At 39.6% G+C, this 27,871-nt stretch overlaps 4 protein-coding genes across 11 annotated transcripts; 3 read left to right on the plus strand and 1 right to left on the minus strand.

The window, feature by feature from the left end:
- Window positions 1-80: 80 nt before the first annotated feature.
- Window positions 81-11,463, minus strand: tmc6b (transmembrane channel-like 6b). Of its 3 annotated transcripts, none has more exons than XM_061274884.1 (21): window positions 11,352-11,463; window positions 8,140-8,303; window positions 7,172-7,302; window positions 6,368-6,532; window positions 5,629-5,784; window positions 5,187-5,295; window positions 5,015-5,099; window positions 4,396-4,653; window positions 3,776-3,990; window positions 3,551-3,695; window positions 3,070-3,225; window positions 2,786-2,964; window positions 2,606-2,696; window positions 2,420-2,517; window positions 2,035-2,130; window positions 1,865-1,940; window positions 1,458-1,591; window positions 1,168-1,344; window positions 955-1,033; window positions 790-876; window positions 81-580 (listed from the first exon to the last, which is right to left on the minus strand). In XM_061274884.1, the coding sequence occupies exons 2-21, from the start codon at window positions 8,193-8,195 to the stop codon at window positions 566-568; spliced, it is 2,508 nt and encodes an 835-aa protein (XP_061130868.1). In that variant the 5' UTR covers window positions 8,196-8,303; window positions 11,352-11,463; the 3' UTR covers window positions 81-565. The 3 variants fall into 3 exon arrangements, with proteins under 3 accessions (XP_061130868.1, XP_061130869.1, XP_061130870.1); XM_061274885.1 differs by having other exon boundaries at window positions 8,140-8,300; window positions 11,352-11,458; XM_061274886.1 differs by lacking the exons at window positions 8,140-8,303; window positions 11,352-11,463 and adding an exon at window positions 7,812-8,037.
- A 936-nt stretch (window positions 11,464-12,399) lies between these two features.
- Window positions 12,400-20,149, plus strand: tmc8 (transmembrane channel-like 8). 3 transcript variants are annotated; one of them, XM_061275147.1, is made up of 17 exons: window positions 12,413-12,814; window positions 12,918-13,122; window positions 13,340-13,488; window positions 14,101-14,235; window positions 14,310-14,362; window positions 14,439-14,578; window positions 14,743-14,890; window positions 15,641-15,811; window positions 15,902-16,053; window positions 16,128-16,197; window positions 16,479-16,576; window positions 16,687-16,873; window positions 17,080-17,237; window positions 17,335-17,490; window positions 18,513-18,591; window positions 18,967-19,611; window positions 20,009-20,149. In XM_061275147.1, exons 1-16 carry the CDS (start codon window positions 12,778-12,780, stop codon window positions 19,069-19,071), a joined length of 2,043 nt encoding a protein of 680 aa, XP_061131131.1. In that variant the 5' UTR covers window positions 12,413-12,777; the 3' UTR covers window positions 19,072-19,611; window positions 20,009-20,149. The 3 variants fall into 3 exon arrangements, with proteins under 3 accessions (XP_061131132.1, XP_061131131.1, XP_061131133.1); XM_061275148.1 differs by lacking the exons at window positions 18,967-19,611; window positions 20,009-20,149 and adding an exon at window positions 18,688-18,957 and having other exon boundaries at window positions 12,400-12,814; XM_061275149.1 differs by lacking the exon at window positions 12,413-12,814 and having other exon boundaries at window positions 12,984-13,141.
- A 1,197-nt stretch (window positions 20,150-21,346) lies between these two features.
- LOC133151807 (uncharacterized) lies at window positions 21,347-23,079 on the plus strand. 2 transcript variants are annotated; one of them, XM_061275151.1, is made up of 7 exons: window positions 21,347-21,684; window positions 21,767-22,084; window positions 22,216-22,269; window positions 22,369-22,467; window positions 22,547-22,571; window positions 22,623-22,734; window positions 22,864-23,079. In XM_061275151.1, exons 1-7 carry the CDS (start codon window positions 21,612-21,614, stop codon window positions 22,882-22,884), a joined length of 702 nt encoding a protein of 233 aa, XP_061131135.1. In that variant the 5' UTR covers window positions 21,347-21,611; the 3' UTR covers window positions 22,885-23,079. The 2 variants fall into 2 exon arrangements, with proteins under 2 accessions (XP_061131135.1, XP_061131134.1); XM_061275150.1 differs by having other exon boundaries at window positions 21,542-21,680.
- Window positions 23,080-23,212: 133 nt separating this feature from the next.
- On the plus strand, window positions 23,213-27,819 carry si:dkey-93h22.7 (Fc receptor-like protein 5). Of its 3 annotated transcripts, XM_061274460.1 has the most exons (13): window positions 23,213-23,381; window positions 23,452-23,478; window positions 23,568-23,691; window positions 23,767-23,942; window positions 24,357-24,543; window positions 24,656-24,762; window positions 25,151-25,420; window positions 25,500-25,805; window positions 25,890-25,991; window positions 26,087-26,114; window positions 26,367-26,412; window positions 26,506-26,571; window positions 26,925-27,819. In XM_061274460.1, the coding sequence occupies exons 1-13, from the start codon at window positions 23,348-23,350 to the stop codon at window positions 26,982-26,984; spliced, it is 1,533 nt and encodes a 510-aa protein (XP_061130444.1). In that variant the 5' UTR covers window positions 23,213-23,347; the 3' UTR covers window positions 26,985-27,819. The 3 variants fall into 3 exon arrangements, 2 of the variants coding, with proteins under 2 accessions (XP_061130444.1, XP_061130446.1); XM_061274462.1 differs by lacking the exons at window positions 24,357-24,543; window positions 24,656-24,762; XR_009713908.1 differs by lacking the exons at window positions 26,367-26,412; window positions 26,506-26,571; window positions 26,925-27,819 and having other exon boundaries at window positions 25,151-25,498; window positions 25,573-25,805.
- The last annotated feature ends 52 nt before the right edge of the window (window positions 27,820-27,871 follow it).

Raw genomic sequence — 27,871 nt, forward strand, 5'->3', positions numbered from 1 at the left:
ACTCAAAATGTCCACAAGTGTGAATGTTTGTCTTGTTTGTGCCATGCGATTGATTAGAAGTCCAAGTCCATGACAACATGTATAAAATATAACTTTTAATAAGTACAATTACGGTGTTACACCTAACAACACACAAATGTAAGACAATTTCCAGCATCCAGTTGCCTGCGGCACACACTTTATACCACAATGTAAAAAAAAAAGACTATTGCATACTTTTCACACAAGATCTGAATAAAATAAAAATAAAAACAGTTCACAGTTCATATGAAAGTGCATCTACAACTTTTCAAAATAGAATAAAACAGTTTATCAACTTATGCAGTCTATTATTTTGACTCCCTAACATCTGAGTTCTGTTATTTTCTCAAAGCTGAAACCTTTGTTTCATCTTTCGTATTGTCAGAGAATTTTTCCTGATCAAATACACCTATGTTCAGTTCAACAAATGCTTTAGACATTTGAACTTTGGTCATATGGCACTACCCTTTGTCAGTGATTTTTCCAGTTAAAAAGTCTTCAGGTTTGAAGGAAGCTTGACAGCTGGAGTGCAGTCGTTGGTGTCTCAACAGTTGGAATCCTGGGAAGAAAAAAAAAAAGGAGTTGACAGGGGTTAAATTCTTTTACGACATAGATGTAATCGCTCAGTAACGTATGTTGGGAAGGAGTTTACACGGCATTGGTCTATTGACACAAATTAGATAGTTTGATGGATTTTTAAAAAGAAAACTGATATACTAAATTGGAACCACGCACTTAAACCCACAGCGCAAACCCAGATTTACTCACCTGGCTTGTTAGTCTCCGGGCGGAGGTTCGTCTCTGCTCATGGATGGACTGCAGGCGAGTGATGAGAAACTTCTTGTCTTCCCCTTCCTGAGCAGGGAGATTGTGGGATGTTAAGAAAAATAGTCAAAGAACATTTAGGTGGGTATTATATGCAACTTTGCATACATTCTCGATCTGCTCTTGGAGTAAGCCGATAATCTTCCTTTGACCATCAACCACTTGGCTGTGGAAATAGATGACGATCCTGATGGGAATAACAGAAATTGTGTCATTGTCCAATGAGGAAAAAAACAGAACCAACTAACCATGTTGTGTTTTAACTGTCACACAAGCATTTGTATCCATTTATATATTAGATTTTCACTGTTGAGTACTAACAGGAAGATGCCTGCTCCCACAAACAGGAAGAGTGGGTTCTCCACCAGAAATGAGTGAGCCCTGGCCAACATGGATAAATTGGGATTTTCTTTTTCGAGGTCCTCCACCCAGCGCTTTCCAGCCTGAAACATTGTTTTGAGTTCACGAAAGGGCCCACATGACGAGGAGGGCGTGATACTGCAGAGACAGACAATGCATATGATGTGAGTACGAGTTGGTCAGAGGTGAGCTCTGTTTGGACACAGTGAGAAACAATGACCTTATGTAAGTTATTTACAATGTGAGTTTACCTCCACATGGTGTAGGTGACGCACACAGAGGCTCCGAGGAAGGAGGGGAAGCAGAGGAGAGTGATGAAGATGGTGGTCATCTGGCTGACTCTATATGGTCTCCTAGGGGCCTGGCAGTTCATCATTACACTGCTCTAGAGGGTGAAGGAGGTTGTTGCGTACAGTATAAAGATTTAGTTTCCATCTAAATATTACATGTAAGACAACAGAAATGATCAAACCGCCTTCACATTTTTCATATTCTATTCCTGCGACAACTAAAAGTACAGTTGTTTGGACAAATATAAGGACAACAAAATTGATCAATATTTATATTTACGTACACAAACTCACATCCATACTATCCTCAAATTGTGTAATTGAAGAATACACATCTATTTGCACAGTCTTTATAAATGACAATGTACCTTTTTAATGTAAAAAAGCAGCAGGAGTTTCAATATCTGCACCGCGGGCAGCAGAGGCGTGAAGAGAACGCCCAGCCTGAACAACACAATGTCCCATGTAGTGATCAATCGGTAAGTTAACAGTGAGGTTTATACTGTCGACATCTGAAGCAGAGGAGCTCATACTGTACCAGGCTAGCGTTTGCCCATAGATGAGGTCAAGGACATTCTTGGCAATATCAAACACTGGTTTCCTCTTCTTTTTCAGCACCTTCTCTGAAAACAACCTGCAGACCAGAAGAAAAGTGACATGCATCACAAATGAAACATTTGGTATTTTCTCTAATCCCCACATACAGGCTCAAAAACGTACATACACCCGTTAAACTAGTTTTTTCTCCACAACACAGCGCCACCATGTGTTGGATGTTGTCAGTAATGCTGCATGTTGCCCCTAATTAACTCACTCACTACCTACTTACCCAACCAGCACACAATAATCAAAACACAATCTCTTTCAGCACTAATTACCTAACACACCAATGAAAAGATAAACTTCAATTGTGAATGACCAACCTCCAAAGAAATTCTCCAAACAAGGTGTCTAGTAGCGTAAAGATGAAATCTATTAAGAGGAAGCGATAAAGTTCTTGGCCAACAAAACTCTCCCAGCACTGCGGATGAAAGAAATCATTACACATCGAAGAAAACCAACACAATTGACAGACTCTAAAATGATTTCTTGGAATGATAAGCTGTTACCTTCAGGCCGAGACTATTTGGTTCAGCAGCCACCCGACCCAGCCAATGGTAGCAGAGGACACCAAGCACGCTCACTTTTAACATCAAGTTTCTAGGAAAAGACATACCGGTAATAACCACGTTGCCTTTTTAACAGTCGGATAGTCTTTTTTTTTTTTGCAGTTGCTCTGGTGGTCCGACCTGGTAATGGCAACGTATGTGCGGACGCTAGGTGACTCGTATTCCTCCATCCATGCGGCCAGCTTAAACATAATAGGCAGCAGCAAGTTGATAAAGGACACCACCACAGGGAGGGCGAGGAGGCTGGCCTCCTTCAGCAAGGGGTTCATGGTCACACTGCGAGAACTTTGCTGGAGGTTCTAGAGAGACACAGGGAGTACAAGACGGGATGATATTAGGTATACAACAACCAAACAACATTCCAACAAGAGGGCACTCTACCAACATTTACTACAGTGCCATACCCGGTGCATGTGGTCAGAGAAGAAATAGATGGCGAGCACACAAGCGGTGGTGCTCGCTACACAAATAGCCCACGCCAGACAGTGGACTGCCACTCTCCACAGATTCTGGAAGAGAGTCTTCTTGGTATGTTTGCAATTCACCTCTGCTAGCAGCTCCTGCAAATTGGGGATTGAGAGAGATGACGTGAGAAAAGGTTTTGCATCACATTCTTTTATGCTAATTATGGTATTATTTGCACAAAGTACCGAAAGCTCATTTCTGTTTGATACAATATTTCTATTATCATTTGTGAAGGATACCAAACTGACAGATCTCTAACGTGTTATTGTAGTTTTATGTATAGAAAGCCACTCGGAAGAAAAAATGTTCTTGTTGAATTAATTTGCTAGATAATGGGTGAGCTCAGCTCAACTCTACTGCACGGTGGAAACATCGTCAAAGTAAGGCAAAATGCAAACAAACGATTATTTTTCCTTGTACCTTGAGCTGGGTGCAGATATTCTCAGACATGAGTTTAACGGAAGATTTTTTGATGACCTTGAAGTCCCAGGAGCAGAAGGCCTTAATTGCCAGGATGCTATGAGATTTGTCAATTCGGAAGCTTCGACCAAATGACTTTGACATGCTGGTGGGAAATGAAATGAAATAGGTAAAGGGAGAGTTAAGTGTTCTCATAGTGCTCATTTCTCTAGAATAAACACGTACCTGTACACAAGGATGATACATGTAACAAAATAGGCCATGCCTATAGTAAAGAAATAGGCAAGAGGCATCTTGTAAGGCAGATGCTTCAACGTGCAGTCCATACTGGTGCCATTGGACACAGATATATACTGCGCAGCACTTTGATTGGTGCAGCTCGTACGCAGCGTGCAGTTACAGAAGTACCCATAGTACATCACTGAGTCCGAGAAATATCCCTGAAACATGAAATGCAATTGATTTGGTTAATATTATTTATTTACAGAGGCAAAGTGACAAGAATGGCACAAAACATTTATGGAAATAATGATGGTCTCGATTTACTCAGTGTGAAATATGGGCCTGTTTAATTTAACACTAATTTATAAGTAGGTTGCATGAATTGCAATGAGTGAATGAATACTACACAGGTTAATTGTATAACCCATTCTATATTCATCCAGCAGAAAAGCATTTAATTGTTTTGCCTGTCACTATACGTCACTACATTATTTGTAGTAAATTTTTTCCAGAACAATTTAGTGAAAATGGATCATTTCCAAAAGCACCCCTGATGGTCTCTTGCGATACACTAATGTGAAGTGGCACACCTCCGTTCAAATGATATTCGAAACACATCTTACCGCTCCAGTAAACAGTTCCAGTCCAGTGAAAACCCGTGTGTTGTTAAACAGAGCAGGTGGGTGCACTGCCTGAGGAAGCACTACGAACACACCCGTCATCAGAAAAAGGAAGAGATTGAAGAAGAGCAGGGTCTTGAGAAATAGGAAGTACGACAGGACCCCGCTGCCGAAACGGCCGCTCACTCGCTTGAGTGCCACTTGCCACAGCTGGAGAGAGTGCACGAAAGACAGCCAACTGTACCAACTCTGTCTTGCGGCCTGAGAGTAGGAAGTGAGCAAAAACAACGTTCCGTTAACACCATTTACTCCATCACATCTTAGAAAAATATCCAGATATGTCATCTCTGTTAACCACTGTCAGAAAATGTTAAAATAATTGTGCGCTTGTGTTCTAAGCATGACAGAAACATTTTTTTTCTGATTGCTTCTTATAGATTGATAACGTTTCGCTTTACCTTGTCATGTGATGATAATGCAGTCATTGCCAAATTATTACATTTACAACAGTAATTTAAAAACAGTAAGAGTCTTTGTGAATACAAATGAGTAGGTATGAGCAGTAAATCACATAAAAGGGATAGGAGAGGCGCTGTAGATAGAAGAGGTGAAAGTAACTCACAATAATGATGTAATATTTGAGTCGACTGCAGCAGGGGATTTGCTTGCTTGACAGAGTGCGTCTCTCCTTTTGCAAAGCTGACTTTCTGCACACGAGCACAGAGGCAAACACAATATTCAGCAGACAATTGAAGCCATCCATACAAAATAATACGATCAAACACCAGTGTTACCTGAGTTCCGTTTTTTCTGAAATACTAAGAGGCATAGCCCGGAGCATCCGGACTCTGTCGCTCACCGACAGGTTCTGCAGGTTATTCACCAGACGATCCCTTTTATTTGCTAGAGCACAAAAAGTTGGTGCGTATTGGGGGAAAAAAAAAAAAGTGAAACATACTTAACAGCCTGCAATAGCCACAAAATAGGTACAGAATGCTCACAACTGACTCACACCCAACACAAAGCCATTTTGAAATATAACTTTGCTTTGAAAATTCAACCCTAACCCTAAATAAATGAGCAGGGCAACTGTCAGAAAAACCTTTCATTGGACCTTTTTGCTACTGTGAACTATTACAATGATGATCACAGTGTTGAATTTCTAACTGTGATCATTAACACATCAATACTTTGTTTTAACTGATAGGCCCGTTAACGGTGTTTCACTCTTCTCACCCTCTGCATCTGCACCGTCTGTCTCGATGCCGTAACCTCGAATGCTCGGTCTAGCCGAGCGGGAGAAGTCTTGGATCGAGGGTCTGCTCTGCTTGCGTCTACGAAGCTGCATGGTCCTGTTGTAGTATTGAGAGATGATGGCTCCCTTGTTGCGACCTAAAAAAGCACATGGACCCAGTTCTGAAAACAGCCATCACTTGTCTCATGCATGCTCCATAAAAAGGTAAATGATGTAGATGACAGCTGAACTCTGTAAAATAGCCTAAGGATTTGGGTATGAGAGTGGCATGTCACAAAAATAAAGATTATTTCTATTTTGGCAATGCTAAAGACAACAAATACTTTGCAAGACTGCAAAGCAAGCTGACAAGACTAAAATATTCCCAGTGATGTGGTGCTGTACAAATGCTGACACGAAAATAGTTTTTCTGCTTCCCCATGAAACTCCACTCAGCTGTAAAGGTCAGTGGCGGGTCTGCTGCAACACACCAGCTCACATTTTGTAAGAGAGCATTTCGCCCAGTTCGTCGAACAGCTTCCATATCTATTTACGAGCGCAATTAAAGTTGCAATGGTATTTGCACGTGCAAACCTTGAGTAAGTTCCATGCTGTTTCTATGCCTGACCAGCAAGTATTTTAACTCTGTTGTCTGAAAGGAATCCTCTGCATGCAATGCGCGACAAGACAACTAAAAACTGCTAATGAGCTCTGTTTCTCTACAGGTATGGTAAGACCAACCGATGGTGCGACTGGGCATGGAGGACAGGATCTTCAAGGTGGCTGAAGACCAACGTTCACTAGTGGCAGGGTCTAGTTGATCATCATCCTGCATTCCCACCAGTCTTCCCTGATTCCTCCGCTCACTGCGCTCTGGTCCAGAGCCGGACAGATGAGCAACATTGTCTAAGGGAATAAAAAAATAATAATACAACGTAAAAGTCGCTATTTTTGTATGGTACAAGACAGAGACATTCGGTATGGTCATACTGTAAACAAAACGTCCTGCACTCACACCTTTTGGAGGACATAAAAAGTGTTGTAGACACATGAACTTGCCACTCAAGATTAATTGCATTCATTTTTATAGCGCGTTAATTTGCAATGGAGTCAATTAATCTAATGAACACATAAAACTGACAGCCACATCCCAAAAACATGCATGGTAGGCCGATTGAGCACTCCAAATTGCCCATAGGTGTGAGTGCGAGTGTGAAAGGTTGTTCGTCTCTGTGTGCCTTGTGATTCAGTTCAGGGTGACCCCCCGCCCATTACTGCCCGATGACTGCTGGGATAGGCTCGTGACCCCCATGGGGCAAGCTTTACAAATGATAGATGGAGATATATATACATATACATACACCTAAATCTCGATTTTACGGGGACTTTGAGATCCAGAATTCGGGAATTGTGTGAACCCCAAAAGCCCGTTGTATAGAAAGTTTTGTTTTTTTAGAAAGGCATGTTTTTAGGTAGCTGAAGGGGTCCTTTCTCAAATTAATGTTGTAAAGTTGTGGATGGAATGCAATTGTGCTGCTTATGTACCTCGGCTTTCATCATCCAGTTCTTTTTGTAGTTGCTGCAGTTCGAAGGCATCATCCAAGCCTCCATTGTGAATCTGCTCTGCTATTAGCTGGTGGAATGAGTCATGAACACCTTCCTCATCTGCTGGACTTCTGAGCGTGATAAACAAATAAGAGCACAGTCACAAAGACAGGAAACAAAACTATAAACACAAAAATACAAGTGGTACAAAGATACTAGCAATACAAGTCCCACTTCAGTACAAACTCAAAGAAAAAGCAAGAGCCTAGAAAACATGACGGCAAGGTATCCGGTCATAAGTACTCTAAGTGGAACAAACTCTAAACAGATGTTAGCCACAACACAGCTTGCATAAAACAAAAAACATAGAAGTGGTTTACATCTGTACACTTAGGCAACAATCACAGTCACAATAAACTGCATTCAGAGTCAACAATAAAAAGTTTCCATTTCTACCCATTAAATCCATTACTCTCTAATACATTTAGTAGTTAAACCATTACATCTTGAGACTGTGGATTATTTAAATATATTTTTGATAACCGTAGTCCTCAGGAGCACATTTTCAATCAGTTATTTTTCTTTCAGCATTTTATGCTTTATCAACCTTTGTTTCATTATGAAGCTTACAAATACTTACAGAATGGGGTTGGGTGAAACTGGCCGCTTACATTGTTGTGTGACGATAATTACAGCAGAGCTTTAAATTCATGGACAAAGGGACGATAACGTCTCCAACTGGGTCAACTCGTGAAAAAACTTAAGGCTCTTCCTAGAACTTGAGTGTTCAAACAAGCAAATAAAGACTAGATTATGATCTACCCTTGCACAGACAAACAATGTCCGACAGCAAAAGCGTCCAATCACCTGAATTCCTTACTCTCCGCCCACTGATCTTGAAACAAGCCAAAGAGAAAAGTACACAACTGCAGTCTCAGAACATAAAAATACACAACATTTCCACTCACTCTAGTCCGGATTCAATAAGGGGATGACCTAGGTCAAAGTTCACATTCCGAGCCATTCTTCTCTCCCGCTGACGGGTCCCGCGTGGACTCCTTGTTGCAAAGTTCACACCCTCACCAGCTCATAATGCGCTCTACACCCACCATGGCACTGACTCCGCTACCTGCTGAAAGCGGAGGAGACACAAAAGAGGAGGCGGGACCATGAGTACATGACGTGAACACGACAGGTAAAAGAAAAGAGGGAAAGCCAGCGCACTACTTTGGAATCTGGACACACGGGTCTTGACTTGCCCGGTGCACTCATTCAACTCTATGTAGAAATGATATCTAGACCTTTATTAAGCTTATTATGATCATTGAGAATTTCTCCAAGTGTGCTTCTTAGTAAGGGGGGAAAAAGTAATATTACTGCCACATAGTTCTGTGATAAAATCCTATTAGGGCTCTTTACATGGGTGCGGGTCTTCCAAATTAAACAACACTCTTGTCAGGACTTGTCATGAGAAGTAAGTCATTGTGTCTCAGTCAAGAGCTCCTTTGTAGCAATGCATGTGATGAGGACTGAGTCAAATGTCACCGTGTCCCTTGGAACATGAATATTCATGATCAAAAGCAGAATAATGCATTGTCAAAATTGTGTGCAACCAACTTCATAATGTCAAGGGATTACCGTATTTTGCACCCTATTAGGCGCACCGGGGTATAAGGCGCACCTTCAATGAACGGCCCATTTTAAAACTTTGTCCATATATAAGGCGCACCGGACTATAAGGCGCATAAAATAGAAGCTTTACTGCAAAAAACTGAGGTTGACTAGGGTTGCGGTATGCACCCACTAGCCAATAACCAACAATTTTCATTTTGTTATTTTTAGTCGTCACACATAGCATAAAATGAAATCCACCACAAAGTAAAACATTATTGCATGTATTAATAACACAAACCTTTGTCTACAAGTGAGTAGTGACAGGAATGTGGAATTTAACCAGTTGGCTAGGGGTTAACAGTCTAAGGTTAGCATAGAAATCTTTCATTTTCATGAAAAATTCATTTTGTTTCCCTTCAGCAGTTGTTCTTCAAAACAGTTTCACATCACACAGTGGGGATCCCGATGGGTGCTCGTCATCTCAAAGCGATGGCTATGTTTTTGTAATACAGTATCCCAGCCTCGGGGGTCAAATAAAATATGTTATATAATGGAAGCGTTTGACCTTAAAGTTAGTGACAAATGTGTCACTGGTGTGTTTGTGCTCATGACACTTCTTTTCTGGGTTTTACTGTATCAATAAATATACCTATAAGACCAATCTGCATCTTTACAAACACGCATCAAGCAACCTTGCATCCGGAATCCCAAATGTCTGGCCAGTGCCAAGACGTTGCGCAATGTCAACCTCATCAATTATTCCATTCATCCATTGTTGTCTGAGTTAAGAGGTACTAAACAGTACAAGTATCCTTGTATAAGACTGAGTATATTTTAGTGTCTGCAATGCCCGCTAACCCATCAATTGTGGAAATAAACAACCAAGTTTTTTGCCCCCTTTTTGCTGTCTATTTCCCAAAAATGTGTCTATGAGTAAGCTGTTCTGATTTTTGCACAATACTACCAACACCGTGAGCGTCTAGAACAGGCGTGTTAAACTCATTTTTGTCGCAGGCCACATTGTAGTCATAGTTTCCTTCGAGGGCCAATATGACTGTAAACGCTTTATCTTATACGCAGTATAGACTACACAACTGATGAACAACTAGTTTTGAAAACAGAGAAGAGTAAAAATTGTTCAAATATTTTAAAAAGATTACTAGCAATAGCTCTAAGTTAAGACAGTTTGCAGTCGATGCACAATTTGTCTTCGGGGGCCACATTAAATGATGTGGCGGGCCGTATCTGGCCATGTTTGACACCCATGGTCTAGAAGTTAGAAAAATCTAAGATCTACTAGACTGATACATCTACAGAAAAGCACATTAAACCAAAGGTAAGGGGATCTGCAGTGTTAGTGCGCACAGACTAGGATCACTGATAACCTGTATGAATTCTACTGCTTGGTGATGAAATCCTGCCGCTACCAGTAAAAATGTCCATCTTGAAGCGGGCTGGCTTTTCTTTTTAAACTGGGCTGTTTGAGAACAAGTTTCCTCTTGCCTAGATGTAACGCAACACTCTAACCTCTTGGTAATGAACGCCCATTTGCCTCATGAGAGGTTGCAGTGAACAGTGTTTCATTTTATGGAGCTAAAACGACTGAAACCGAGTCCTGTAATTGTTCATCCTTTCTGTTTTCATCATTTCTGCATGAATGCTGGGGGAAAAAGGCGTAGTGACTAAGTGTGCATTTTGTTCTCATGGCCAATAAAGCAGGGATAGAATACTGCTGGGGAGTCATTGCCACACTACTGCCCCCAAAATAGTCCAGTAGAGTCCAGACATAGATGGCCAAAGTGTTCCAATTGTCATACAGGCTGATTAATTCACAACAGGAAAAAGGAGTGTCATTGTAAAGAAATGCTCAACTTACTACATGGGATGGAAGATTCCCAGAGGGCCAAATAAAATCCAGAGTTAAAAGGAATGTGTCCAAAGTGCAACAACAAACCCCATCAGCAGAACTGTCCATAATTGTGTGCTTACTGCTTAACTTGCCACAGCAAATGCATGCATGTATTTACAGTAAGAATGTAAATGAAGGATAACGTATTATTATGTAGATTGCAACAAATCCAATTTTACTAGAAGTAGGTCTGCACCCATTCAACCCAGACCAGGGGGGGGCAAAATTATAATACTGGCTTCATCGGCACGGAAAAGCCCCCACAGCGTTTGCAAACACAATGCATGCATCGAGGAAAGTGGGAAGGCGCAAACACAGCGTACGTGGAAGCTCCAAAACAACAAACCATCCTGCCATTGTTCAACAACAACAACACAAACGCTTCACCCGGCTCGGTCTTGTTTAAAACGTCTGCATTTTTCTTCTCTGGACGACATGAGGATAAAAGAATATATTTATATTTTTTTCAATTCATTGCTACTCTATCAGCTGTCAATGGAAAGCTGGTCGTTAGATGTCCCGGTGATACTTCGTCAAATAATCAATCTTAATAAAATGTCAAAAGTTTCGATATGGCGACATATATTAATTATATTGTTCTAACAATGCCTGACTGAGATAAAATGCACAAAGTGAAATAAATCTGCATTCACTCACCGGTTCTGAAACTTTACAGACTGCTGAGACTCAGTTGTCAAAACAGTCAGTAGCCCAGTCCAACCACCGAACTTGCACGGGGGAAACCATCATGATTGAGTGGGTGTTTGATTTTGGGGCATTGTACAAAATGCAAAAGTGCAATGCTGTATTAAGTTTGACGCGTCTTTTATCCTGCTCAGAATAATTTTTACTTAAGAAAACACTGGATTTATGTATTTAGCAATATCATGACACTTTGATTGATGAGTGAGTAATCTATATGTTACCCCCAGGCAATTCTCACGGTGGTTACGTCTGATTCGCTCCAGTAACGCAACCGGTATTTGGAACCACTTTTTGAACTATTATTCTCTACTTATATTTAAAAACACATTTAGTGGTCTAATTTAATGATAATTTTTATAGAGTCTTAATGTGTGTATTTTATAAATGTATGTAAATATATTTTTACTGCTATGCAATGCAACAGTAGAAGCAGGTGGGCTGGTCTATAAATTTTGTAGGTCACCAGTGACGGGACATTACGATTTCTTTTCCTTTTATTTTCTTTTTTTTAAGTCTGTTATACAAGTGATCATTTGAAAATGTCAACGGTGACAGAGATTTACAGTTCTAAGTTTCCTAATGACTATGAGAAATCATGATCAGGATTGTGTCACGTAAATTAATATAACAAATTATAAATAATAACATGCAATACTCACAACATTAACAAAGGAAATTTGAGCGGATTTGTCATGCCAAAAATGTATATGAAACTGGTAGCCCTTCACATTGATCAGTACACAAGAATTTGAATCACTTTCAAAATATACGCGACTCCTAAAATACAGTTTGCAAAATCGGCCCATGTTGAACATTATGTTCTGACTATCAATACATGCAAAATAAGTCAATGTACCGGTATTGTTCTTCCTCCATATATATGATGCAGATGTCATGCTGTCAGGAATGCAATTGCTCAACCTCCTACAATTTGTTTTGTGAAATTAACTGTAAGCAGAGACTGTCTGTGACGTGACAAAAGCAAAATGCTTGCTTGGGCATCTTTTTTTTTTATCTGTTACTTCACTTGGTCGTTGCATGTTAGCAACACTGTTAAATTATCGCTCCATGTTATTTTTCTGCATCCTGTCATGTGATTTCCTGCCAACCGTAGAATCGGGGTTTACTTTTCGATCAGATAATGCTATATCTGACCTTTGTGCGGACTTTGAAGAGCAATCCTAACCCGAGATCAGCCTCTGAGTAACTTTGTGTATGTCTCAACAGCGTTGTCCAAAACAGGATATTTTGATTTAGATTGCGGAACTAACTTGTCAAACCAAGGTGGCTGCTGAGAAGAAAATGTTTTCTGTGTGAAGAACTGGGCATAGTGCGTTTGTACATTTTGTTTATTTACAAGTTTATTCGTGGGGATAAAATGGAGAATAATGTTAAGTTCACAAGATTCTTATCAGGTAATAATACAACACTATATTCCAAACTGTACATTTGTTGTCTGTGTGTGGGAGGCTAGAGATTTTTTTTAATTTTATTGTTTTAATGTTATTTTGACTGCAGAAGAAAGCAATTGTTCCACCCTTTCGTCAGATCCCTGTGAGTATTATCATATAGAGATATTTGACCTGCTGCCAAGTAACCAGGTGGTCCGGCCTGAGCAGAGCAGGCAGGATGCTTCAGAGCACATGTCCAAAGGACCTCGAGACATTTCTTCTCAGCCACTAAGGAATCTTACCATATGCATTCAAGGAAAAAGACATGCCAGGTGGGCTGGCTGACCTCAGGTGAAGCTGCGTGCTTCTCATTTTATTTCTTCACTTTGCACTCCAAATGTACCTTAACAATTCTGCAAAAACTGTTTGTTGGTTCTTATGTTATTTTAAGACATGCATGTCTTTACAATGCTGCAGTGTTGACTGGAAACAGTTTGTCCTTTAAATTCTTTTTTTGATAAAAATATTACAAATATTGGGGTTTTTTAGGAACAGAAGAAATATGCAAACCAGCAACATTGGTTTCTGGGAGTCTTGGAGGCAAAGCCAGACCACCAACAACAAGAGAGTGTGGTCTAAGTTGGGAGAAGCTATTTCAAGACCAGTACCATGGAAGGACACGCTACATGTCATTGAAGGTATACAATAAATTGTTGAGACCAGTGGCAGGCAGCGCATTTGGTATCTGGGCCTTCAGTGGGGACGGAACCGGCTCTGAAGATAACCACTATCAAATCTTATCATCTGGAGCAGTTAAAAATAATATTTATATTGAGACAAGATAACAAATTGAAATAAAACATAGTTACCAAACATGCCGGTTATGGAATGTGTGCAAATTTCTAAATGTTTTGGTCTTACCAACCAATCAGCCGATAGTAAGATGCTGACATCATCAGCAGTGTGCCAGCATTGGAGGACAAATTTGAAATCTGATTGGTTAAAGAAATGATCTCATTCCCAAAGTACGTAGTTAAAGTTCATTAGCCAACACTACTACATTTGAAGACCCTGAGCAAATTGACATGGCTGCAAGAGAAACACTTTGAACTAAAGAAAATACAATCTTGGGAATAAGTTCATACATTTACATGGAACTGATCTTATTTAGGTTTGCAAATGCTCGTCACTTAGTGTTAAGACAGCATAGATGGGCTTGCTGATCCCGGCTTTCCACCACTGGTTCAAACAGTATATGGATGATGACGATAATGATGTTAGAGAATAACCTTCACATTGATCTGTTTCAGGACGGTTTGGCGTGGGCATAAAAGCCTATTTTGTATTCCTCAGATACCTGGTATACTTGAATCTTGTCAACTCTGCTATCATATGTGCTTTTATTCTGGGGCCTACAGCATTTTATGGTAGAGGCAACACAACTGGTGAGTGAGTAAGTCAAATTGGAAATAAATCGAAACTGACTTCAATTCACAAAGAGCTGTGTGTGAATTTGCAGATGCATTAAAGTTTGGAGGCAATGACTCAGTTCTGGATTTCTTTCTTGGCTCGGTAATGTTCAACGTGTTTGTGTGCATGTTTATTTTTAGGCTTGTTTTACCGTAACTCTTGAATTTCTTCTGCTCAGGGCTACCTGGATCGTTCTCCAGTCTTCTATGGTTTCTATACACGTGGTTCACTCAGTTATTCTTGCCTGAATACTCCACTGCTGTACCTCATTGGAATCCTTGCTATCCTCCTCCTCAGTGTCATTGTGGAGATCCGTAGGTCAGTGGTTGAACAAATAATCTTTGTCAGTCTGAATAATTTTGCTTAATTATTTTAATTTTTGTGCTTCCCTCTGTGATGAGTCTCGTTAAACGTGGCAGAAATAAATGTATAGTGATCTTCCTCCTGCTTATTAACTGCCTTTTCTAAACCATGGTAAATAGAACAACCGTTGGCTACAAGCACAAATGGATGCTGGGAAAGCGTTCCAGAATGAATGTAAGCTACAAGATCTTTTGCGGCTGGGATTTCACCATCAAGGAGGCTGATGCAGCCACGCTCAACCGTAGCTTCCTGAGGAATGACCTCAAGGTGAATGGGCACGTAAATAGTACCATCATGCATGTGATCCTAAATGTCCCCACAAGTTGAGTCAAAATTTAAAATAGAATAATTTCAGTCATCAACTAATGGAAATTGCGAATCCTTCAACATTTTCATACATTTATATATATAAACAAAATTTTGACTTACATGTCCCCCAACATGTTTTTTGGTGACGGGAAAATGAAGCTTCAAATTTACTTCATGGATCAGTTTTCTATTGTTTAACTCCTCTAGATGACACTGTGCAATTTTCACCAGAGAGTGCAATCTAGGAGTAAAAAATTACTGGTTCATAAGGCAAATTTGAAGCTTCATTTTCCTAAGACCCTGTCTTTTGAGTTACAAGTGGTCTATTGTAATTTTTCTTATTGTTGAAAGCCAGAATTGGCGGGACTTCCAGTTTGTCCCAATGAACAGTAATTACACTCATAATGAAGGATATTTTTATGTTCTATATAATACAATGGGATTTTTCTCTATCAAAAACCTGTGACCAATAAATGGTTTGGTTTTTGGTGAAACAGAATAACTAAATATCAATTCATTTCAGTATGGAATGTTCAGATCCATCCTTCTACAATGTATTTGCTGCACTGCTAATACTCAATTATGCATGAGTGAATTGAATTCCACAAATTAAACTCAAGCCAAAGTACCACTATTATGATAATGCTAAAATGCAATTTGAGATTTCAATATTTCCATGGCACTCACACACCTTCTCTATGTTCTCAGCTATACTTGGAAGAACAGCGTTTCTCCCTGTATGCAGCAAGAAGGACATTGTTGCAGCGGATGCGTCTCTGCCTGCTCCGGATCATCCTCAACCTCTTTGTTCTGTCTCAACTGGGTGGAGCATTCTACCTTATCTACTTTGCAAGTGAAGCATCACAGTCTATTGGAAAGGTAGTAGAAGCTCATGTCGAATGCAGGATTTGACCTCGCACTGAAAAGCCTTCTCTTTGTGATGCCACCTTATCTCCATGTTTTCTCCAGAGCAACCACTACTGGTTAGTCAGTCTTCTTCTCCAGTACCTCCCGCCGATCACCATCACCTTTGTCAACCTTGTCCTCCCGCACATCTTCCGAAAAATTTCATTTTTTGAGGACTATTCTTTCACCATGCAGGTTAATATCACATTGGTGAGGTAAGAACCACAGCATACTACAGAAAAGCTCCCGTGCATGCACACGTGGCTCAGCTCTCATTGTCTTTCCTTAGGAGCATCTTTTTGAAGCTTGCCTCATTGGGGATTTACTTATTTTTTGTCTACACAACAACACATGAGCAAGTAAGACTTGTTTTACTTTCAATGACAAAACTCGCCCATCTCTAATTGTAACTGATAAAGGACTCGGTGGGATACTGAATTTCATCTTGGGGGCCCACCTACTCCACAGTTGACCTACAAAAGTAGTGCCTTCTTTTTTCTTTTGGGTTTTCCCTTGCCCCCATGTTGAATTGTCAACTGTGAGCTTGTAAAGCCCTTGAGACTTCTCTGTTATTAAGGGATGTATAAATAAGTATGACTTGACATGGTGCACCGTTTTGCCATTACTTTCTGTTTCATAGTGCTCAGAGAACCAATTTGGAAGCGAGATGTACAAACTCTGTATCTTTAATTTCCTCGCCACTTTCTGCACTGCCTTCCTCGTCGATTATCCCAGGAAGTGGGTTTGTTTCATCTCTCTCACTTTTTCTCTTATTTGGAACTTAAAGCTCAGTTGTACCAAGCAACTAATAACAATCTAATTAGAGCATTCTCTGTATCGACTATCAGGCTGATCGGGGAGAAGTTCCACTCATCATTACTGGGCCGGTTATCAGGGAAGCAACATTTCTTGGTCCCCATCAATGTGCTCGATCTGGTCTACGTTCAAACTGTGTCCTGGGTGGGCGTCTACTTCTGCCCTCTGCTGCCTTTGATAGGAACTGTCACACTGATACTGACATTTTACATCAAGAAGGTTGGTGAAAATGACAAATTTTGGTTTCTACCTTAAGAAAATACAATGAACTGAGCACAGTGAATTTCATTTTTTTTTTAAAAACATGCCATTGTTAACGTAATAATTGTTAACCTAGGAATAAAAAACTGTCCATGGAGAAATACAATGGTTAAGATTCATTATGCATAAAATGGATGTTCACATCTTCAACCCTGTGATGTCAGTTCACAGTCTTGCGGTGCTGTGCGGCGGAACGGAGGATGTTTCGAGCCTCCAACTCCTCAGTTTTATTCCACTTCATGTTGCTGCTTGGTCTGGTCATGGCTGCCACCACGCTGGGCTTCACCCTCTTCCAGCAACAACCCACAGTGGACACCAACATGTACTGTTCCAAAGAGTTTGACCTTGAGGCTTATTCTGGCATTTGTATTCTACAGTACTGATGAATTTCATTACGTGTTGTTAAATTTGTGTGGCAGATTCTCACAGCATTCCCCCTGTGGCCCATTTGGAAATGGGTCAAGTATGGTTAGTGTGGTAGGAGTGTGTGTGGAAAGTCTTCCAAACCTGGCAAAAACCATTATCCGCTACCTGACCTCTGAGGCTTTTGCATTGCCACTCTTATTTGCTGAGATGTAAGTTGGACCCGTCCTCTGTCCAGTGAACCACAATCAAAGGCCTCTGCCTTTTATTTAAATGCCTAAAAGCAACTGAAGTAGACATACACAAAGAAAGACCATTTCTGGCCAAGTGACTTCCAGGCTGTTCTTTAAAGCCTAATAATGTAAAGTGAATTAATTAGTTGCATATGTCAACTTTAAAAAAATAAATAAAATACAATAGACACGTGCTTAAATGCACAAAGTGCATTTAAAGCACTTTATTAAGAAACTCAGGATGAATGTTAAATACGCTGAATGAAATATTAAATGTGCACAAATTTGACAAATCTACTGTATGGTAGGATTATAAAATACATTCTAACAGACAAAATATTTACCTTCCATAAAGTGTTGACAATTCGTGGTCAGTAGGGACTGGGTCAGTCCACAAATCGTGAAAAGTCGCATTTATTTAATACCCGTTGAAATAAATTGTGGAAAAACAAATAAAAATACTTTTGAAAATGTTTAAAAGCTATTAAACATTCAATAGTTTTTCTACAACTATTTACCGTCATAAATTGTTGACCCCTGCTATTCGAGGTAAATAGGGACTTTGCAAGTCCACAAATACGGAAAAAGCTGCATTTAGTTGATGCCCATTGAAATTATTTGTGGAAAAACAAATAAAAATGACCCCCCCAAAAGAAAAGAAAACCCCAAAAAAAGCAAAAAGCTATTAAACATTCAATATAGTTTTTCTACAAAAAGAGGAGAGGAAAATGGGGCGGTCAGAGCTAAAATAGGCATCCCCAAATGCAAATCTAATGATGCCGAACTACACTACGTATATGCATTATGTCCTGAAATCCGTAGACTGACAGGTAGAAAGAGAGACTTGTTTGCAAAAAAAAAAAAAACAGCCAAACATTTCCTTTTTCACCTAATGTGCACAATAGCAAACACTTTTAACAGTTGTCAATGAACTCATCGAAAATCATTTTTAGATTTTCTGACAGTGCCTGGGATTGAAATGTAACATTCTCTTTCCTCAGAATGATCTTAACCTCCTATCTGTCACAAAGAAGAGCCAATCAAAAGACTATCGAGAGACTTAAAGATATGCTGGTTATGGTAAGTCATGCGGACAGATGGGACAGGGCAGTATTATGCAAAAATACATTCGCTGTTTGAGAATACAGTCAGAAAACACTTTGGACTCTATTTTAGTGGATTATGTCATCTGTGAAATCTTGCTGAATGATGATCTGGTCCTGTGGAGCCTTTGAATTCTAGACCCTCTTTCAGCTCAATGTCATAAGTTTCCAAGGCCCACACCCGCGTTATGTTTTTTTTTTTCTTGGATCGTGGAATTTTGGATGTGGTCACCATCTGAGTCAGTTACTTTTTCTGTTTGACCTAATCTCACCAACCTCTCTTATTCTTTTTTTTTTTTTAATATAAAACTGCTTCAAAAATAATATATACTCTTTTTCTCCACCTTCACAGAGCAGTTCAGATAAGCGTTTCCTGGCGAAAAAGCATGCGACAATGCTGCGACATAAAAGCAGGCTATCTCTACATGCTAAGAGAACACCCTCTCAACCTACATGAACAGGAGGACCATTAGCCTGTCTTCCACTCAAACAAAAACATTTCACTTAACCACACCGCATTTGAGTATTACGTAATAATCTCTATTTGCTCTTGTTCTTTCTCAATTCAATGTAAAAACCAATGTAATAGCCTTATTATTTTTGTTTTATTATTATTACTCCTACTATTGTTATTATTAATATTATTATTGTTGTTATATTATTATTATTGTTATTATGGCTTTACTGTACTAATATTATTGTTATTATGGCTTTACTGTACTAATTGTGCTTCTAATTTCTTTTTACATGCATTCATTGGATCGAAACACTTTCATTTGTTGTGCTTTGTAAGACTTATGAACATTCAAAGTAGTGATCATTAAAGCCACGCATGAAGCCAAAGATGACGACCAGGTTGTTATCTGTTTCTAACATGCGTATGACAGCGGTAGAATTCACGCATGCACATGAAAATAGGAAGACAAAAATGTGTCGTGATAAATGTGGAGGACTGTTATGAGGAACCTACACGCACTTTTTTTGTTGCCACTTTTGGGTGAGTGAAACAATTTAAAAAGAAAATGTAATTCACTGTTCCAAATTATTTTGCTCTGCTGTATGTTTTAGTTATTTTTTCTAAAAAAAAAACCAAATGTCCAATGAGTGCAAAAAGCTTTAATAATACATATTTATATTAGATCCCAAAATAATCAGTAGCGATTTGAAAATCAAAAAAACAATATAATACTCTATACCATGTTCCAAATTACCATGAGCGATATTTTCAAAAATATACACACATGTTGTAAAAAAACATCTAAAACAAAAGATTTTGGATATATCTTTCAAATAAACATGTTGTCCAATAGACATTTTGCCGATCACATTAAATATTAAGGAAAGGCCTCGTCTTTATAACCTTAACAACAGTTTCATGTCATGTACTTCCTCAGGTGGATCAATAGCTTCTCACCCAGTGCTCGATGGTCCTGACATGGCATACCTTGACTACCAAGTGGTTTTCCGTTGTAACGTGCCCGACTCCGCTTCGCCAGTCACATATGAACTGAGAAGGGATGGTCGCCTGATCGACGCAAGAACACATCTCCAAGAAAACCAATCTGCATCCTTCTTATTGAAGGCGACTGTGAGATCAGGAGGGTTGTACCATTGTGAAGCAAAGACCGAGGGAAGCACGGGATTTAGCAACGTCATCAGACTGAGTGTTGTTAGTGAGTATCCAGCTAAAACAATGCTTATTTAAAGTGATGTCCACACTTATCCAACGCCTCACTTGCAGCTCCAGCATCACACACCAGGTTGAACTCTGACCCCTCACCTGCGGTCCTATATGAGGGGTCCAGAATGGTTTTGAGCTGCGATACTGCGAAGGGCTCCCACCTCTCCTACAATTGGTTTTTCAACAGGACGCATGTTACCTCTACTACCTCTCCTGGACTTTACATCACTGGGAATAAGCTTGTGCTGGAAAGGGCGACTGCGGAGCATGCTGGGTACTATTCATGTATGGCATGGTCCAGGGTGCAGGACGTCCAAAGGTTTTCCAGCAGCTCAGAAGTCAAGGTGGCAGTCAAAGGTGTAGTGAAATTACAGTTATGTCCAAAAGTAGGTCAAGTGACACTTGACATGATTTCACAAGGGCAACAGAATGGTTTGGGTAGTGCTTTGCACCTCTGCCTTATTGTTAGGGTCAGACACGGAAATATTGAAAATGGACTCATGCTGCATTCGAGGAAAGTGGGAAGTTGAACTTGTCCGACTTTCAACCAGGAAAAATTCACTAAAACCTGCATTGAATTTCTTGGTAAAATGAATCAAATGCTTTTGATATACGATATACCTTCATTGTTATAAATTAAGAAAATAATACAATATTCCTTCATTGTTATAAATTAAGAAAATTATGAGGAAGGTTTGGTAGAGGTCAAAACATGTTGTGATGAAGGAGAACAACAAACAACCTATGGGAATCATCTTTGTTGTTTACATTCACCACAATAGAAGAGGTTTAACTGTAATCTGGTAACTAGAAAAGCCGGGAAAAAAAAGAATTTTCTATTTCTATAGAAGTAAGCACAGACTGATTTTTTTCCTCTTGATACGTGAAGGGGTTTTCATTTTGAAAATTGGTACGAGTGTAGTAAGCAAAAAAAGGCTTGCCTCTCACAATTCCTAATAGGATTAATGAAAATCGATCGATAGATTTTTTTTTTTTAAATCTAACTTGAATTCAGCACACTTTTGTCCAGTCACTTTCCAAAGTAAATTCAACATTTTTTGTCTGTTGTTGAACTATTTGTCATCTCTCGTCCTTTTCTCTTTGTTTATACTTTAGTCCATCTTTTGAAACCGGAGATCTCTCTTTCCGTCTTCAAAGAGGGAACACATTACCGTGGTAACGTAACCTGCTGGACATCCAGAGGAACTCCTCCAGTCAACTTCTCTCTTTCGGTGGACGATAAAAAGTTGGCCTCCGTTATAGCTTCGGACTCTCTCAGTGCCTGGTTCAACATATCAGTGGTCCCTGGGCTAGATATGGGCGCGGCTCGATGTTGGGTGAGAAATGAGGTGCAGGAGTTGACGAGTGAGCCTCTGACACTGGAAGTGGGTATGAGCAATTCCCGTGTCGGAACTATCTTTATTGTTTCTTGTGTTTTGAATGAACAATGCATTCTTCCCTGCTTGTACAGTGCCAGTTGGAGGTGACGTTAATGTCGAAGTTGACTATCTCTACACATCGAACTCCAAACTGGCTGCGGCCAGACTGACTTGTTATGTCAGTCGAGGATCTTTTCCTTTAGTCTCTTGGCTTTTTAATAATGAAACACAAATGAGCTCCAAGATGCAGCAGGTCCGGCCTCAATATGCCCAAATGGACTGGAGACATATTCTTATTCTAGCCAAGCTGGACCCCAAAGACTCAGGCTATTACAAATGCAGGGTCAGGGACAGATATGATGACTCCGCTACCTGGCTGGAGAGTAACGCTGTCCTCATCCAAGTCAAAGGTGAAAGTTCAAAACTACAGAATGTACGTACCTGTATTTCAAAAATCAAATGATGCCTTTAATAGACGGTAAACCACATTTGATATTCTTTTACATAAACACTATTTTTATGCATTTCAATTCTTAACCAGACTGGATCCTTGATAACACACCCCAAGAAACAGCATCTCCAGAAACATCAGCAAGTAAAAAGTTATTTTTCTCATCAATCACTGATTTGAATGCTTCTTTACCGTACACACAAATTCATTTTTGTTCTTTTTTTTTTTTTACTATGACATAAGTAACAACGGAGATCATCGCCATCGTGTTCTGCTCCTTTCTCCTCCTGACGTTGGCAGTCAGCAGCTACTGCGTGTACATGATGATTGACAATAAAAAAGGTGAGTGTGTGTCTGCATATATGAGAGGAATTTCCATGGCTGCAGAATTAAATGTGAATTTTCCACCAATGTTACTCAGGTCTTCGCTCCAGTTCAGCCCCAAAGTAAGTGGTTGTATTTTACTACACATATTATTTTGACAAAAAAATGTTAAGTATTCTTCCTTCCAGTGCCACTTCTGATGTACTGCCTTTGTCTGTACCCATTTTCCACTTGGAGGACAAAGAGGCTGATAAATGCTCAACAGGCCGCAGTGTAAACACTCAGGTAACACATGAAAGTAAAACGCAATTAAAATGATTGAAAGTCCATTCAGAATTAAAAATATGATCATTTCTGCTTTGGATGGAAACTCAACGAGCCAACATCAACATTTGTTTCTTTTTCCTTTTCTAGTATGTGGAGATTCCTGTATGAGAATGCAGCTTTAATCAGACTCTTCATTTTCTGCTGACATTTCTGTTATTGACATATTTTCTGTTCATTTATCTAGCTTAGGTTGATATTAAAATAATTCTTTATAGACACATTTAAAAGAGTATCATTACTGTACACTGGTAATCTCTGACAAATAAATTGTGACTTAAAAAAATTAAATGTTTATTTTTTCAATTCAGCAAATTTTTGCACGATTTGTTGTAGGAATATGAAATAATAGCATCACATGGTGTGAGGATTGGTTCATGCTTTACTGCATGTTTCAGAGGTGGTGGCTCTGGGAGGGAGGGAGGGAGGCGTACCATGCTATCAGTTATTTGCACATTTCACTGAATTGCGTGTGTGTGCGTGTGTGTGTCTTTGAAAACTCCTAACGCACTGCCTCACGGCATGTTATTATAACATGGCATAAACAAGATTTTCCTCAATATATTATTCAAGAATGTTTCCATACCTTCTTGTGAGCGTGCTTCTGGGTAAGTCGAAAATTCAAAGCACACTGCAGCACTTTACTTGATATTTTTTTTCAACTGTTTGTATCCTTAGGGTCATGCTATTGCAGCAAGGAAGGCAGTAAGTCAACACTTTGTCACAAATAGGGTTGTATTTATTTGATGAGTGATTTTAGATATTGTGAAGGTTCTAATCCCATTTTTGATTAGGTATGACATTGGGACGTCCAGAGTTGTTTGGCCCTTCCGTAGCTTTATTGAATGACGTTGGCGTCTTTAATTGTCATCTGACGATCTACCCAAAGAATGAAACTATCCTCCTGGAGTTGTTCAAGTAAGTATTTTACGATAACCATACCAAATGTTTTCTCTTGTATAAAAACATAAATTCCTCAAATGTTCTTCCCAGGGAGGGAAACCGTAACAAGTTGCTGGGGTTCTACACTTCCTCGGATGGGCAAGCTGCGTCCTTCCCCATTGTAATCCAAACTTTTCATGAAGGGAACCTGGAGTGTGTGGCTAGAGCGCAGAACAATTCTCTCCTGGAGCCCTCTGTCAGCTATACACACAACCTCAAAGTCATTGGTGAGCGATTCTGCTGTTTAAGAGAAATAATATGTAACTGGTTGCATACATATATATACTTAGTATTACAGCGGACCCCTGCTATTCTCGGGACATTAGAACTGAGATCAGTGACATCATATCATTGTGAAATATCTTAAATGTTATACAAATGCCTGATTTTAATTAGGCAATTGACACTGTGACACCTTTTGCCATTTATTTTACTCGTTCTGGTTCTATGACTTGGCTGTGGATTACACGGCGGGGGGCATGCAAACTGAGGTTATCACTGTAGGCCGAGAGAAACAAAATCTTCTGCAAAGCATAGCAATAAATATTTTCAGCAGGTATCTAATTCTAATTGGACATTACAAATGACATCCTACACGATGCATGCCATGTTATCAGTCTTTTACAACAATTGTTCTACAGAGCCAGTTGCAGGTGCAAAGGTCAACATTCAGTCGGGTGCCTCCGAGTTCTTTGAGGGAAGGACACTGGAGCTGAGGTGTACTCTTACAGCAGGAAATTACGTCTCTTATAAGTGGCTAGTAAATGGTCAACCCGTCTTACAGTCGCCGCGCCACAATGTTGCAAATGACCAGCTTATCATCAACAGGTCAGCTATCTATCTCCCAATGATGAGTATTTTTTGTTCCCGGATGAATATGTCTGGAAGGAAGAGTTTGTAACAAAGTGAGTTAAGATAGGCTGATGTGTGTCACCCTCAGAACCACTTCTGCAAACAGCGGCTTGTACATGTGTGTTGCTACAAACAGCTACAACACAACAAGAGGCTTCACATCCAATAGCTCAGAAGTGGAAATCACAGTCAAAGGTTAATTTAATTGTCATTCGATGTAGAAGTTTTAGGGTGGAGGGACTATTTTGTTTTTCAAGTGTATTGTGCCCGAATGTAAAAAAAAAAAAACTGTAATACAATTTTGTCAATTTTTACAGTTTTTAACAGTTAAGAGCTTAGGCACGCCATGAAGTGCATCTAGTCAAGTGACTTGACTTGTGTGCTAAGCCATCGCTCGCTAATTTAACAATAGACCCTTTTTGCAAACCTCCCAAATACATAGATAATAGAATATCTACTTGGTTGTTTATTTTCCTGTGGGCAGTGTCAGATTGAGCACGGTAGTTTCCTCTGTATGTTGTTGGTGTGGATTTCTTTTAACTGAAGCTTAACATACCCTATTTCAACATCTTCATTCCTTCAGACGTGGTGTCCAACCCTGACATTTCCTTCAACGTGATGAAGAAGGAATCCAACGACTATTTCGCTGTGGTCACCTGCCAGTCAACCAGAGGGACACTGCCCATCACTTTTTCCCTCTACAACAAGACAGAATTGGCTTTCAGTATGACAGCTGAAGAGAGAAAAGTAAAGTTCAAGGTTCCATTGGTTTTGGACAGACACTTGACACTCCAGTGCCAAGCCAATAATAGTGACGAGGTTGCATACAGTCGGTGGTTGCCCTTACAAGTTGGTAGGTTTGTTGGACAAGGTACTGCTTGCACCACTACAGCGAGACCAACCATATCTCTCCATTCGTCTCTTCTCAACAGTAAGTGTTGGCGGGCCAGTTGTAATGCACTATGACTTCGACATTGAACAAAACTATGCTGTAATTGGTCTGAGGTTCTACTGCAAGGCAACAAAGGGAACTCATCCACGGTTCCAGTGGTTCCTCAATCAAACTCTTCTCCAAGATCGAGGAAAGTTTTACTACGTGGTCAATCAGCCACCAGACCAGTCCATCCTGTTGCTGTCTGTCGGGAGCAGCAGTGCAGGGACGTACTATTGTGAAGTGGCTGATATCTTTGACAACACCACTGCCATCAGCAGCAATAAGCAATACATAGACAAAAAAGGTAATGTCATTCCAGTTGTCCTACTGCTTAGATTGAATTGAATGATTTTGATCCCTCCCCTCTTTTGTTCTTGCGCCCACGTAGAGCTCAATGAACTCCCTATTCCTGTCGTAGCCGTTGTCTTTGGATGCTTCACTTTCTTGGTTGTCCTTGTATCTGCTTGTTGTTTTGTTGGAGTGTTGTCCAGTAAGTCCACAAGCAGTCATAAATATCTGTTTTTTTTTAGTTGCTCTGGTTTCTTTTCTTTGTAAGTGGTGTCATGATTTTAACTCTTCTTTCAGGGAGAAGAAAGAGTGGAGAAGATTCCCTGTGAGTTAGTTTTTTTTTTTTCCAATAGAACTCTATTTATAGCATCCTTTTAAAGCATACAGATTTCCAAAGCCCTCATCACACCCCACACCTCCAAAAAACTGCATCTTCAAATACAAAGTTATTATTATTACCTATGTACTATAACTTTAATTTAGTACGCAATTTAAACACAATGATATTAATGCGAGCTAATCATCTGCAAGTTCAATTTTTTTTTAGTTGCTTATTGGTGTTGTTTGGATTTTGCAGTGTAAGCCAGATGATGGAGACCTTTTCCGCAAATGAGGATGAGCTGGTCAGATTTCTTCTTTCTGTCTATCATTGGAAACATTTTTTTGGGGGGTATTGCATGTGCTAAAACTACTACTCCCTAAATCCACGCTTGCAGGATATGTCAGAGTACACAGAGGACAATGATGTGGTGAGATCAGCCAGACGGGATGACTTAGATTGGGTAAGATCAAATGTGATTTCAATAAAAAGCTCTACCTAAATTTCTGCGTTAATGGCTCCTAATACAAACTGTGTAATCTGACCAAAATCACTGCAATAAATTGTCTGCTCAACACCGCACAAACAAAAAGTGGTCAGTAAAAACATAAGAATATGCAATTTTTGTGTGGAATTACTTCAGGAAAACTGTGTCTAATGTGACTCAGTTGAAGACCAGAGCATAGTATTTCATGGCCAATTTAATAAATAAATCCAGATAAAGTTAATAAAAAGGGTTCACATACTTTTTCTTGCACGTGTAAATGTCAACAAAGCAGATGGCCTCTTGTCTTATTCAATGTGTGTCTTTGTCAGGTATCAGAAACCTCTGCAGATGATGCGCTGTTTATGGATGAACCAACTGATGAGCACTGAGAGAACAACCTACTGTGTCTTCTCGCCCCCCCCCCCCTCTTTTTCTTTTTCACCGCAAAATGGTCACTTTAAGAGTGTGTGTGTGTTACAGTCAGATCCAGGTTTGAATGGTGGCTCAGGCCTTTCTCTGTGGAGCCCATAGATGTGTCTAGCCCACTTTTGAAGCACCCCTAAAGTAAATCTAAGCACCCCCAAATTTTGAGACCTCTTAAGTTTTTATTTACTGTATATCTTCTTTGGCTGACTAGAGAAATGTGATAAAGTACCGTAATTTTCTGACTATAAGCCGCTACTTATTGCACATGCGATGCAGACTATAAATGGATCTTTCATTTCTATGATATTGTAAGTTTTTTTTTTTTTGTAAGACAGATAATGGACACTCGCTAATTGTGCTGTGCCCATGAACTGAGAAGCAGACATTGTTAGATTACTGTGTTGTAGCATACAATAGTATAAACAGAAAAAGGTCGTGTTTGTCAATTTGTGTTGTGAAACTGGATATTGCAGTTAAAGCAAAAAAATATTAATAGCATAAATGCTTGAGCAAGCATTACCTAGCTTTTCGTTAAAAAAACAAGTGAGATGTAACGGGATTCTATTTCTTGATGTTACGAGCACTATATGAAAGTTATAGTAAGTAGTACGATTGACAAAAATACTTTTTACTCCTTTTGAGTCAATCCTTCTATTATATGGAGGGAAGGTTCCTATATTTATTTATTGTTTTGCTTAATTTATTCATTTAGTTATATTTATTTAACATACATAAGGAGTGGGGTTTTTTCTCAACTCTGGATGCTTTAAATAAACTTTATCTGCAAGCTGTTCATAAGTTGTGATATTATTTCCCGTGTACATTGTTTGAATGATGAATGAACGTAAAA

Source organism: Syngnathus typhle, linkage group LG3 (genome assembly GCF_033458585.1).
Source record: "Syngnathus typhle isolate RoL2023-S1 ecotype Sweden linkage group LG3, RoL_Styp_1.0, whole genome shotgun sequence".
Taxonomy (NCBI): Eukaryota; Metazoa; Chordata; class Actinopteri; order Syngnathiformes; family Syngnathidae; genus Syngnathus; species Syngnathus typhle.

Coding starts and splice junctions, on each gene's coding strand:
- tmc6b (XM_061274884.1), bottom strand. CDS start 8,195: ATGGCTCGGAATGTGAACTTTGACCTAGGTCATCCCCTTATTGAATCC. Junction 5,100..5,186: donor TCAGAAAAAACGGAACTCAG/GTAACACTGGTG, acceptor GCTCGTGTGCAG/AAAGTCAGCTTTGCAAAAGG. Junction 1,345..1,457: donor GTCACCTACACCATGTGGAG/GTAAACTCACAT, acceptor CTGTCTCTGCAG/TATCACGCCCTCCTCGTCAT.
- tmc8 (XM_061275147.1), top strand. CDS start 12,778: ATGGAGAATAATGTTAAGTTCACAAGATTCTTATCAG. Junction 13,123..13,339: donor CAAGGAAAAAGACATGCCAG/GTGGGCTGGCTG, acceptor GGGGTTTTTTAG/GAACAGAAGAAATATGCAAA. Junction 18,592..18,966: donor TTAAAGATATGCTGGTTATG/GTAAGTCATGCG, acceptor CCACCTTCACAG/AGCAGTTCAGATAAGCGTTT.
- LOC133151807 (XM_061275151.1), top strand. CDS start 21,612: ATGGGCGCGGCTCGATGTTGGGTGAGAAATGAGGTGCAGGAGTTGACG. Junction 21,685..21,766: donor GCCTCTGACACTGGAAGTGG/GTATGAGCAATT, acceptor CTGCTTGTACAG/TGCCAGTTGGAGGTGACGTT. Junction 22,735..22,863: donor GCCGCAGTGTAAACACTCAG/GTAACACATGAA, acceptor TTCCTTTTCTAG/TATGTGGAGATTCCTGTATG.
- si:dkey-93h22.7 (XM_061274460.1), top strand. CDS start 23,348: ATGTTTCCATACCTTCTTGTGAGCGTGCTTCTGG. Junction 23,479..23,567: donor CTATTGCAGCAAGGAAGGCA/GTAAGTCAACAC, acceptor ATTTTTGATTAG/GTATGACATTGGGACGTCCA. Junction 25,421..25,499: donor GTGGTTGCCCTTACAAGTTG/GTAGGTTTGTTG, acceptor TCTTCTCAACAG/TAAGTGTTGGCGGGCCAGTT.